Here is a 12,448-nt window from a genome sequence, read left to right on the forward strand (position 1 = left end):
CTCATGGAAAATGTATTTGGAAGCCTAAGAAAGGGGGTAAGCACTCGTAGACAATTAGCAAACTATTGTGAACATCACGCGTTTGTATCTTGTGTTGAACCCCAAAAGGTCTATGAGGCGCTCGAAGACTCGGATTGGCTCAATGCCATGCATGAAGAACTCAACAACTTCGAGTACAACAAAGTTTGGAGATTGGTGCCAAGGCCATCGGGGAACCACAACGTCATTGGAACAAAGTGGATCTTCAAGAACAAGCAAGATGCTCATGGGAACATCATTCGCAACAAGGCAAGATTGGTAGCACAAGGCTACTCCCAAGTCGAGGGTATCGACTACGGTGAAACCTTTGCTCCCGTTGCTCGTCTTGAATCCATTCGTTTGTTGATTGCATATGCTTCCCATCACAACTTTAAGTTGCAACAAATGGATGTGAAAAGTGCTTTTCTTAATGGTCCCATTAATGAGTTGGTCTATGTCAAGCAACCCCCCGGGTTCGAGGACCCCTACTTCCCGGATCATGTGTATCAACTCGATAAGGCACTCTATGGCCTTAAACAAGCCCCACGTGCATGGTATGACCACCTTACCGAGTTGCTACAAGATCGTGGCTTTGAAGTAGGACAAATCGATCCCACTCTTTTTACTAAGAAGGTCAAAGGGGAGTTGTTTGTATGCCAACTATATGTTGATGATATTATCTTTGGTTCTCCTAACAAAGCTTTCAATGAGGAATTTTCCGCTCTCATGACCTCCAAGTTCAAGATGTCTTCAATGGGAGAGTTGAAGTTCTTTCTTGGTTTTGACATCAAACAACGAAGAGAAGGAACCTTCATCAACCAAGCCAAATACACTCAAGACATGCTTAAAAGATTCAAGCTAAGTGATGTCAAGCCGGCTTCTACTCCAATGCCTACCAAGTGCCAACTTGACATCGATCCCAATGGTAAAGTGGTGGATCAAAAGGTATATCGCTCCATGATTGGCTCCTTGCTTTACCTTTGTGCATCTAGACCGGATATCATGTTGAGTGTGGGGATGTGTGCACGGTTTCAAGCCGCATCAAAGGAAAGTCACTATGTGGCGGTCAAGCGAATCTTTCGATATTTGGCTCATACCCCAAACTTTGGCTTATGGTACCCAAGAGGAGCAAATTTCAAGCTTGAAGGTTTCACGGATTCCGATTGGGCGGGGGACAAAGTGGATAGGAAGTCCACTTCCGGAGGGTGCCAATTCCTTGGTTGCTCTTTGGTAAGTTGGTCTTCCAAGAAGCAAAGTTGTGTGTCCCTCTCGTCCATCGAAGCGGAGTATGTGGCGGCTGGTAGTTGTGCTCAACTCCTATGGATGAGGCAAACTTTAAAGGAGTACGGTGTCATTTGTGACAAAGTGCCTCTTTGGTGTGATAATGAAAGTGCCATCAAGATTTCTCTCAACCTGGTACAACACTTCAAGACGAAGCACATTGAGATTCGGTATCACTTCATCCGGGATCACATTAGGCGAGGAGAGATCGAGCTCAAGTATGTCAACACTCATGATAACCTTGCAGATATTTTCACGAAGCCCTTGGATGAAGCAAGATTTCGCGAGTTAAGGCATGAGCTAAATATCATTGATTTGAGCAATGTGACTTGAACCCGTACACCCCCACCACACTCAACGTGTTGTCTAGTTTAGGTGTAGGCATAGACATAGGGGAGTGTTGTTCTATCAATGAACTCTCCCTCCCCTCATCATGCATAAATCGATCACCTCTTTCACATTAGCCATTGTTGATGGCATTTGTGCTTCAAAGACGAGTGTTGGTCATGGGCCCAAGGATAATTCTTCGCGGTGCCATACCACTTGACTCAAACATAGGTGGCTTCGGCCATCGCCCTCTCTTAAGAGAGAGGACTGAGCTCGCTCAGCTTGTGTGCGGTTGCTTTTGTTTTCCCTTCGTGTTTCCCTTTCTTTTGTGTTGTCCCGTTTGTCTTGTATCTTTTTGTTTGGGCTTTGGTGTCGGGCGGTACAACCGGTGCCATGGGCGGTTGTACCACTGATACCTGGTTGTGCTGCCCCAGTTGGGTTGCCTTCGGTGCTTGGGCGGTTGTACCGCCCATTTCGGGTGGTACTTCCGGTCACCTGACTTGCGGTACAACCGGTCCTAGGAGCGGTTCTACCGCCGCGCGGCTACGGGCCTATTTATATCCGACGGGGCGAAGGGTTTTCTTTTTTTCCCTTCATCCCCAGTCGCCTCCTCCTTGCCCTAGCCGCCGGTCACCTCTGCCTCGTCCCGGAGTGCGCCCCGCGCTTCGGTCCCGAGGATTCTCCGCGGATTCTCTCCGTGGAAGTCTTCCGGTCTTCTCCCATGGATGGTGGTAATGTCCTTGTTCTTCGTTCTTTGTTCTAGGTTTTCTTCGTGTTCTAGGGCATTACCTTATCCTCCTAGTGTTGTGGTTGTTCTTTGGTTGGGAGAGACCGTCGTTCTTCTTGTGTCTGTGCAGTACATAGAACTCCGAATATTGCTTGAGTGATTTGCACGTCTTGAACAGATCTAACTACCCTGGTAGTGCCACTGTCAGCGGTTCTACCGCCCAGACGGGCGGTACAACCGGTGGGGCGGTTCTACCGGTGGGGGATCCGGTTCAACCGGTAGATATGAACCACAACACTGTTCTGATTTCTTTGTGTTGCATTTTTCGTGTGCTTTCCTCTCATTCCTGTTGGTTTCGTGTGTCCCCTTCGTGTTTGTGTTCAGGTGGCTCCAGTTCTCGCCCTGCTCCTCACAAGACCAAGAAGAGGGTTCGACGGGCTCCACGCCCGGCTGACTCTGAAGATGAAGTTGTGATCCCCACCAAGCCCACTCGCCGTGAAAAGTCTGCCGCTGTCAAACAACGTGTGATAATGCCCCTCCACCGTTGGAAAGCCAAGGATTGGGAAGCCTTCCGCTCAAAGAATCCTTATGTGGTTCCCGTAGCTCCTCGTTGGACCACTGTTCAGTTTCGGAATGAGATGCAAGTACGAATTGTTCATGAACTCTTTGAGCACAACAAGAACAGATATGCCAAGCAGTGGACCATCGATCTTGATCATTGGCGGAACAACCTGGAGTATTTTGGTGAGGCTTTGGCTCTCTGTGAGGAGTTTGATCTTGTCAAGCTCATGTCCGTCAACTGTGACTTTGATGTTCAACTCATCCATCAGTTCTATGCCACCATTCACTTTGGAGAAGATGACGCGCGCACCCTCACTTTCATGTGTCGTGATGAGCTCTTTCAAGTTCCCTGGAGGACCTTCTGCAATGCTATTGGGTACGATGATACCGGTCTGGAAGGAAGGGGTGGCATTCGCCCCCATGATCATCCTGACCCCATGCCCAAGGAGAAGCTTGCCCCTCTGTACATTCGGGGCCGTGGTATTATTGGTGAATCTAAGGATTTGGTGAAGGTCTATGACATCATGCATCGTGTTTTTCGCAATGTGCTTCTGCCCAAAGTGGGGAATCAAGATGAAATCCATGGCTATCTTGTTGACTTGATGGTTGCTATGAAGACCAAGGTTGGATCTGGGGAGACGTTTGATGTGTCAAACTGGCTGTGGCACGAGATGTACAACATGGTCATCTACAGGAAGGTCCCCGTTTATGCTCCATTTGTCATGTGCTTTCTAAACTCAGTGTGGGGAGTTCGCCGTCCTGGAGAGCCCCTCACCTCTCCTGACAATCTTACCAATCATGAAGTCAAGCTCCTTAAGAAGAAGAAGCACGCCGAGCCACGTTTCCCGGCTAATGCTCCTGAGGATGTCTATGCCACTTCTGATGATGAGGATTTTGAGTTGGAACCAGGGGCCAAGCCCTCGTGGGTGGACAAGCTCGCTGCCAAGGTAAAGAAGACCTTCTGCCTCCAGTCTGACATCCAGAAGAGGATGTATGAGGCACATGTCAATGAGAAGCGCCAAATTGCTTTGATGAGGCACCTAAGCATGTCAGTTCAGAGTGGCTCTGAGAAGTGCATCACACCGGAGGAGCGTTGGATATCCTCCCACAGCACCTGGACTGATGATGAAGCCCCTCCTCAGCCCTCCACCACCGTTACTGCTGCTGATGATATCATGGAGGACTCAGATCGGGACGATGATGAAGTTTCTGATGATGTTGAAGATTCTGACAATGATGAAGACCTTGATGCTACCGAGGAGTCAGAGGAGGACGACTGAGCCTGGGGCGATAGCTTCGCTCTCTTCCTTTTTGGTGTCCTGATGCCAAAGGGGGAGAGAGTGTGATAGGACTCGGGAGTTGCATGGGTGGTTGCGTACTGTGTGTCTCGTTTTGAACTTGTCTGTTGTCTCCAGTTGAACTTTGGTCGTTATCGTTTGTTTTGTGTGGTTGTTGTGCCACTCCTGCTATCTCTTCGTTATGCTTGTTGGTCTTAATTGGTAGTATTGCTCTTGTTTCTTTGTGTTGGCTACCTTCATGTTATAAGCTTTATATGTCTAGCCTATAGAATCTAGGGGGAGTCTCGACCTGGGGCTCACATCTAGGGGGAGCTCCATCTAGATTCTATAGTCTTCTATCTTATATCGTGTTGTTGTCATCATCCACCAAAAAGGGGGAGATTGTAAGGGCATTTCCCTATCTTATGTTTTGGATGATGATGACAACCATTTGTTGGTCTAATCCCGTGCTAATTATTTCAGGTTCTCAATGATTAGGCTTTCATTGGTTAGTGGTTCTCTCTCGAAGGAATCATTTGAAGACGGGATCCTCTACGCTTTTATCTCTCTGGTCGTAGGGATCCCGTACACTCTAGAGGGAATCCTCTGTGGATAGAATAGGGGAGTCCATTCTCGTTCACATCCTTTCCTCCTTTCTAGTCGAGAGAGTGCCTCCCTCCTCATCTAATCCTTGATGTGTGTTCCCAGCGGTTGTACCGCTCGTCTGAGCGGTTGTACCGCTGGATCTTGACGCTACTCTGCTGCTGTCGAGCGGTGGTACCGCTGCCTCCGGGCGGTGGTACCTCCATCTGACTCTGCATAGTCCAGCAGCGGTTGTTCCGGCCATGTACCGCCCATGTACCGGTCAGGGTTCTGTCCTGATGCGGTGGCTGGGCGGTGGTGGCCCGGTTGGTCCGGTTGATCCTTTTCAACCGGTACAACCGGAGGTTCGAGCGGTTCTTCCGCTCGTTCCTTAGTCGCTCAAGTGATCAAGACCAGGCGGTTGCACCGGCCCTGCACCGCCCAACTACCGCCCTCAAGGGTGACTCCGTTCTGTTTAGGTGCGGTAGTTGTGCGGTAGCTGGGCGGTTGGTCCGGTTATTTGCTAATGACCGGTACTACCGCCCGATGGCCCGGTTGTACCGCCTGGTAGGGTTCTGCAGTTGCATCGTGAGTCCCGGTTGTACCGGGACAAGGAGCGGTTGTACCGATGCAGTACTGAAAACACAGTAACGGTTGGATTTTAGTGGGTTGCTATATAAGGTGGTTCCTCCACCTACCACGCCCTATCTCTTACCTCTCTCACTCCACCATTGATGCTCTCAAGATCTCTTGCCCGATCTCTCTCTCTAGCCACTCAAACTTGTTGATGTGCTAGGGTTTGAAGGAGGAGACCTAGATCTACACTTCCACCAAAGGATATTTACTTCCCCCATACTTTCTTGTGTGGATTTCGTTACTCTTGGTGCTTGAGCACCCTAGACGGTTGAGGTCACCTCGAGGCCATATTCCATTGTGGTGAAGCTTCGTGGTTTCGTTGGGAGCCTCTGATTGTTGTGGAGATTGCCCCAACCTTGTTTGTAAAGGTCCGGTTGCCGCCTTCAAGGGCTCCAATAGTGGAATCACGGCATCTCGCATTGTGTGAGGGCGTGAGGAGATTACGGTGGCCCTAGTGGCTTCTTGGGGAGCATTGTGCCTCCACACCGCTCCAACGGAGACGTACTTCCCCTTAAAAGGAAGGAACTTCGGTAACACATCCTCGTCTCCACCGGCTCCACTCTTGGTCATTTCGTGCCTTTACTTTTGCAAGCCTACTTGTTGTTACATCCTTGCTTGCTTGTGTGCTAGTTGTTATTGCATCATATAGGTTGCTCACCTAATTGCACATCTAGACAACCTATTTTGTTGCAAAGTTTAATTTGGTAAAGAAAAGCTTAAAATTGTTAGTTGCCTATTCACCCTCCCCTCTAGTCAACCATATCGATCCTTTCAGCGTCTAGGCGGACGGGTGGACGTGGGCTTGCTTGCTCGGCCCTGTGACGGCGTGGGCCGTGGGCAGCAGCCCTGTAGTGGTAGGTGGTGGCAGTGGCGCGGTGGTGGTGGTGGTTCGTGCTGGTGGTGGCATTGGTGGCGGTGTGGGGTTCGGCCGACCTTGCGTGCGGCGACCGTTGGCGACGAGGGTGGTGGCGCTGGCTCGGGGCTACCCCTTGGGGTCCCGGCGTGGATATGGGCTGCCACAGCGTGGTGGTGGCCCATGGCGGTGGTCTGGGTTGTTTTGCGGAGGCGGCTGGACTTTTTTGGCGTCGGCCTGTCGGTGAGCGCCCTTGATGACCTCCGATTCCTCTCTCTGTCGTCCGCTCGCTACCTTCATCGGAGGGTTGGCCCTCTCCCAGCTGCGGCCTATCGCTCGTCTCGCGCCCGGCTGCAGGGCCGGACTCGTCTCGCGCCCGGCAGCAGGACCGAGCTCGTCTCGCGCTCGGCGGCGGGACCTGACTCGTCTCGCGCCCAGCAGCCGGACCTGACTCATCTCGCACCCCGTGACAGGACCGAGCTCGTCTCGCGCCCACCAGCTGGACCTGACTCATCTTGCACCCCGCGGCAGGACCGAGCTATCTCATGCCCCGCGGAAGGACGGGTCGATGGTGGCCAGTTTTGGCCAGCCTATTGGGTCTCGACGCTGGGGACAACCCAGGGGTGTGAAAAGGCAGTTCCTTTCCACTCGTCTCTTTGGTTGGGGTAGCGGTGGGTGGCGGGTGAGGTGGCGTCAAGGTCCTGGATGCCGCGGCGGGGACCCTGGTGGTGGTGTCGCGGTGCTCCTGGGCAAAGCCCGTGGCTTGGTGCTGCCTGGTGGCCATGGCCGCGTGGGCGGCGTGATAGCCATGGTGTGATGTTCGGTGGCGGTGAATATTGGCCGGGATGAAAACCTGTTCTATCTTCGGAAGGACCGGTGGCGGCGAAGCTCGTTCCCTCCTTGATGGTGTCGCCACGGCTCTCATTGCCCGTCGTGTTGCTTCAGGATAAACTCTGATTCTTGGGTCGGGCGATGACGGTGCTTCGGTGTCGTAACATTCCTGTAGGCACCGCTTTGAAGCCCACGGTTCGTCGTGTGTAGCTTCTTCTCTTCACGGTGGCGTGTTTACGATTGAGGCTCCCGGTTGCTCTTGTAATGGTAGGGATGGTGTTGTTGTGCTCAGTGCCTATGTATCCTGCCTTGAGTGTGTGCGTATGTTTTGATGACGTGTGATGTACCGGGTTGTGGCTGATCTTTGCTTTATATATAAAGTAAATTATACATCTCGTATTCAAACTCTTATTCTCTACTACCATTAATTCCCCAATCAAACCGGCTGTTAAGGATTTGGCAGTTTTTAGGTTTTTTTTTTCTTAAGCTGTAGGGATTAGAGGTTTTCTCACTCAAGATGCCGAAGCAAGATTTTGCGTGATGCAAGAGGAATATTCATAGCAGCTCAATGTAGACTCATCCAAAACGCAGCTGATGCAATGACTGTTGAAGCAATGACAATGCGCGATGGACTATACCTGGCAAATTCTTTGGGTTTTAACAGAGTTGAAGCAGAATCCGATTATCTGAATGTGGTGAATTACTGTCAAGGGTAGGCTCAATGGTGGGATGCGGCAACGGCAATCTTTACAGAATGCGTTGATATAGCTACGTCAATAGGGAAGGTCATCTTTAAGCATTGTTTTCGTGATGCAAATTCTGTTGCTCACGAAGTAGCTAAGTTCAGTTTTTATAATAAGTGTGACAATAGTTGGGCTAATGAACCACCGGGGTTTTTACTTAGCCAACTAGTAAACGATGTAATTGTTCTTTAGTCCAATAAAGCTAGCCATAATCACCTTTTCTAAAAAAAAGAAAGATTTTGTAGCATTAAAAACGACTCGTCCACACCGTTACGTAGCCGCCGACCAATGGTCAGTTATTTTTTCTTTGAGGTACATAATAATCATCATTAGAGGAGACAGCGACAGTCAACCAGTACCGTCAAGCTCTAGCTGGATCTCCGTCCGAACTCCGGATCCGTCGCATACGTGCGTCCCCACTGCCACTCCGTTCCAGGTTAGCACAAGTTCATCTTAACTCTTGCTTTTGTTACCTAAAATGCTCCGGTGGGCTTGCTGCTGTGGACCGTCTGGCGGCTTTCCTGCCGCCGCATCTGACGGCAGGTAGATCTGGTATGGGCCCAGATCTGGTCTTCCTCCCCACAACCCTTTCGCCATTTTTCAAGGAGCAGATTTACCTCCTCACGGCCGTGGGGTCCTTCAGTCTCCAGCTCTAATTAATTGTTTTTGTGGAGAAAAGAGGTCTCTCACGGCTTCATTAACTGAAACTTACTAGAAAGGGAGGACGGCAGCGGCCATTCTACAGAGGAGACAAGACTAAGCGCCAGCTCATGCATATCTTTTAGTTAGTATTATTTTTTCCTTTCCCGTGTGTATTCCTGCTGAGTTGAAACCAATTTTTAAGGTTTGCTTGGGCTTACCAGCCTTCATAATAACTTCTTGTTAGTTTAGGTTGCTGCGGGCTCCTTCCCAGAAAACAAATGAAAGTTAATTACTAGCTCGAGTGCAATAGTAATTGGCCTCTTATCGGATTGTAAATCCTACCAAGACACTAGTTTAAATGCAAGTGTTCACAGTTAGTCATTTTCAGGACATAGCAACATGTGTATTGTTTGCAGAAGTTATGCATATACATCATCATGTCTTATGTGAAGGATTTCTGTTTTATACTTTTATATCACACAGATGAGGTGGCGAACCCAATCCTGTTAGGAGTTTCAGAACACCATGGAGAACGAGTTACAGCATACAAGTGCAATGCCAAGGGATTTTACATTCCAGTTGTTACAACACATTACAAATAACTTCTCCAAGGATCGCATAATTGGTTATGGCGGGTATGGAGTAGTTTACAAGGTATGATTATTTCAAATGTTAGTACCACTAAGTACAAGAAACCATATGCCATATTTACCAGATATTATTTAACAGGGAGTACTCGACAATGGAGAAGAGATTGCCGTGAAGAAGCTTTCTTTTAAGCATCCAGAACTTGACGACGACAAGCAATTTGCAAATGAGTGTACTAACCTTATGATGGTCCAACATCAAAATATTGTGCGCTTAGTTGGCTACTGCTATGAAATAGCACATAAAGCTCTGGAGCACAATGGGAGATATGTTTTAGCTAGCGTGGAAGATAGAGCACTCTGCTTTGAATACTTGCATGGAGGAAGCCTTGACAAGCATCTTTCGGGTATGACTATGCTCTACTAAGACTATATATCAGTTTTATATGTAAAGCGAAACAACCTCCGAATTTTGCGTCCTGATAATGAGCTTTCTATTTACTCTTAGAGATGAATCATGCGGGCTTGGTTGGCGCACTCGTTACAAAATAATTAGGGGAATATGCGAGGGATTACATTACCTTCATAATGGTTCCAAAGATCCTATATACCATCTGGACTTGAAATCTGCAAACATATTGTTGGATAAGAACATGACACCAAAAATAGGAGATTTTGGGCTGTCGAGACTCTTCGATTCAACACAAACCTGTACCACAAAAGCAATTAGAGGAACACCATAAGTTGTGTCTACATGAAGATTATCAACCTCTTTTGTTAACTTTCTATAAAAATAATTGTATGTTCTGCTATGCAGTGGATACATGCCGCCAGAATACATCGACAGATTCAAAATCACACCAAAGTTTGACGTATTCAGTTTGGGCGTTATCATTATACAAATAATGGCAGGACGTGAGGGCTACTCCCAATGTGGAGACATGTCTTCCCAAGAGTTTATTGATCTTGTAAGAAAAAAAATTCTAAATCGTGGACAGCAACCCTTTTCTCAGATAATATGGTATCGACTTACCTCAGCACATGCATGTCACCTTTCGGCATTGTGTTTTAAACCTGCAGGTACATGGCAACTGGTTGAAAACGCTGCAGGCAACAATGGCATTGCATACAGCAAGTGAAGTTAAGACTTGCATTGAAATAGCATTAAGATGTGTGGAGACGGACAGAGTAAAAAGGCCTTCTATAGCCGAGATTGTCGATGAACTTAATAAGATTGATATTGCGAAAAGGTCACTTATTGACCAGGTATTGTCACACTTCTACAGTTTTAATCTTATTTTCACCTGCAACATGAGTTCCCTTTTGTTTACACTTTACAAGTTGTGCCTTTCCTCATCCTACGTTGTATGGAATTAGTAAGCTGAATTCCCTGCCATATCCTGTAATTATTAACCAAAGGTCCATGAGGAGGTCCATACCCCTGTGCGAAAGGTCCACGAAGCAAATTCTGCAGTTCAGAACCTACTGTTCCGCGGAGTACCTTGGCATGGTCCCGCCACACAGTCTACCAACCGAGCCACGGCTTGTTGGTATATTCATCACCCAAACTACTTGCCTTTAATTTGGCAAAACTATTTTTCCAAGCAAAAGTAAATGTCAAAATCATTATTCTAAGTATTCCCATGTAACAAAATGAAAGTAGGAGAAAAAAAACTGAAAGTAGAGTGCGAGCTGTTTCATGTTTGAAATAACCACTGATCACTGAAATTTGGTTTAACTACGTCTACGATAGAAATGCTGTTTTAGTAGGACATATGCTGTTTTAGTAGGACATGTTCATCTTTTAAATACTGCTATTGGTTCACAGTTGACTAGAGGCATCTGTAATTAAGATTTTTTTAACAAGTGGTATGAAAGCCTCAAATTTCCATCAATAGAAACAAAAGCATGTAGTAGTTCAGTTTTTAGTAATAGTAGCTCAGGAGTCATTGGGCCAACTATGAGTCCCATGACTTCTAGAGGTTTACAGTGAATCTACATTGAAATTCAGTCCCTGATCTGTTGTATTATTGGATGCCAAACTCTTGAAGCCTTGAAACACTTGCTCAATTAGTTGTTGTCCCCACCCCACCACTGCAGTGCCTCTTTGTCCGCCTCATTTCCCTGCATAATGACCGACAAAGAAACCAATAGGTGATAAGAGCTGAACCCCTCTAAACTTTTGGTGTTGTAGGTCACCAACTCAGAAAGCAAGAAGACGTCCAACCAATACGCGAGTTCAGGTAATCATCTTGTCTGTATATCTATATGGCATATCGGCAAACAAGTTGATAAATAGATGCACAGAGATAAAGCTTTTCCTTGGGAAAAACATTAAAACTTTAACAAAGCACTTAAAGTATATAAAACGTATTTTTAAAATAAAATCATGGAATGAATTTCTCACTGGCACTAAAATTGCAACAATTTTGTGCAGGTGCCGCTGATGCAGAGTCTGATTTCAATCCTAGAATCAAGTGTGGGGACGAAGGTATAAGTTTACTTTTGGAGCAGAACGAGGTTACAAGTATGGGAATGAAAGAGGAAGAACTCAAGATTCTAGAACACAAGGTCCTGAAGGAAGACTCAACTGAACATCACAAAACTCAAGATTCTGGTCAGCGATCTGGTGGGACACTTAACAAGCTCCTCTCTGCGTTTGCTGGGGTGTGGCCCACCTCAAAAGCGGCCTCTGAGGTCCCCGCAAAAAGAAAGAAAGTCACCTCTGAGGGCCGTGACGGTCTCTGGTGGCACGACCTTGTGCCCTGCCAAGCCGGAGACGTCTCTGTCTCCGTCGTGCAGGCCAACCATTTGCTCGAGGACCAGTGTTGTATAGAGTCGGCCTCACCCCTCGGCACTGTCATTGGTGTCTTTGATGGCCACCGAGGCCCCGACGCTGCTTGGTTCGCGCGTGACCACCTCCTCCCCAACCTCCAAGGTGAGTGAGCCCCCAAATGCAAACCGGTAAAAATCACATATTTGACCTGAGGCAGAAATCAATTCACAAACTGACCTGCTTTCAAAAAAATTTCACTCTGCTGACCCTTTCGTGTGGCCCCCGACACCTGGGCGTCGCACCCTACTGTGCAGCGCCCATCACTTAGGCGCCACACTTCCTGCCAGCGTGGCAGCCCTGGTCCAGCTGCGGCCCCACACGCACCTGTGCAGCGCCTAAGTCTTATGCGCCACACATGTAATGTGCAGCGCCTAGCTCGTGGGCGCTGCACAGTCTGTGTTCCATTTGGGCTGGCCCCACCCTCTCTCCCCTCCCACCCCACCCCACACACCCCCACCCTACCCAAACCCTAAGGCTTGCGGCCCTCCTCTCTTCCCCTCTCCCCCCCTCTCAAATCCTTCTCAAATCTTGCAAATCCGGAGTATTT

General features: G+C 48.2%; 1 protein-coding gene and 1 pseudogene across 1 annotated transcript in view; both read left to right on the forward strand.

Annotated features, from left to right (window-relative positions):
- Window positions 1–8,986: 8,986 nt before the first annotated feature.
- On the forward strand, window positions 8,987–10,917 carry LOC119279330 (annotated as a pseudogene).
- Window positions 10,918–11,273: 356 nt separating this feature from the next.
- The window catches only part of LOC119280841 (probable protein phosphatase 2C 36), a 9,118-nt gene continuing 7,943 nt past the window's right edge, over window positions 11,274–12,448 (forward strand). Inside the window, exons 1-2 of the mRNA XM_037561547.1 lie at window positions 11,274–11,308; window positions 11,503–12,003. Of these exons, the coding sequence (XP_037417444.1) occupies window positions 11,595–12,003 (409 nt within the window). The 5' untranslated portion in view covers window positions 11,274–11,308; window positions 11,503–11,594. The remainder of the gene's footprint in view (window positions 11,309–11,502; window positions 12,004–12,448) is intronic.

The sequence above is a fragment of the Triticum dicoccoides genome, chromosome 3B (genome assembly GCF_002162155.2).
Source record: "Triticum dicoccoides isolate Atlit2015 ecotype Zavitan chromosome 3B, WEW_v2.0, whole genome shotgun sequence".
NCBI classification, from domain to species: Eukaryota; Viridiplantae; Streptophyta; class Magnoliopsida; order Poales; family Poaceae; genus Triticum; species Triticum dicoccoides.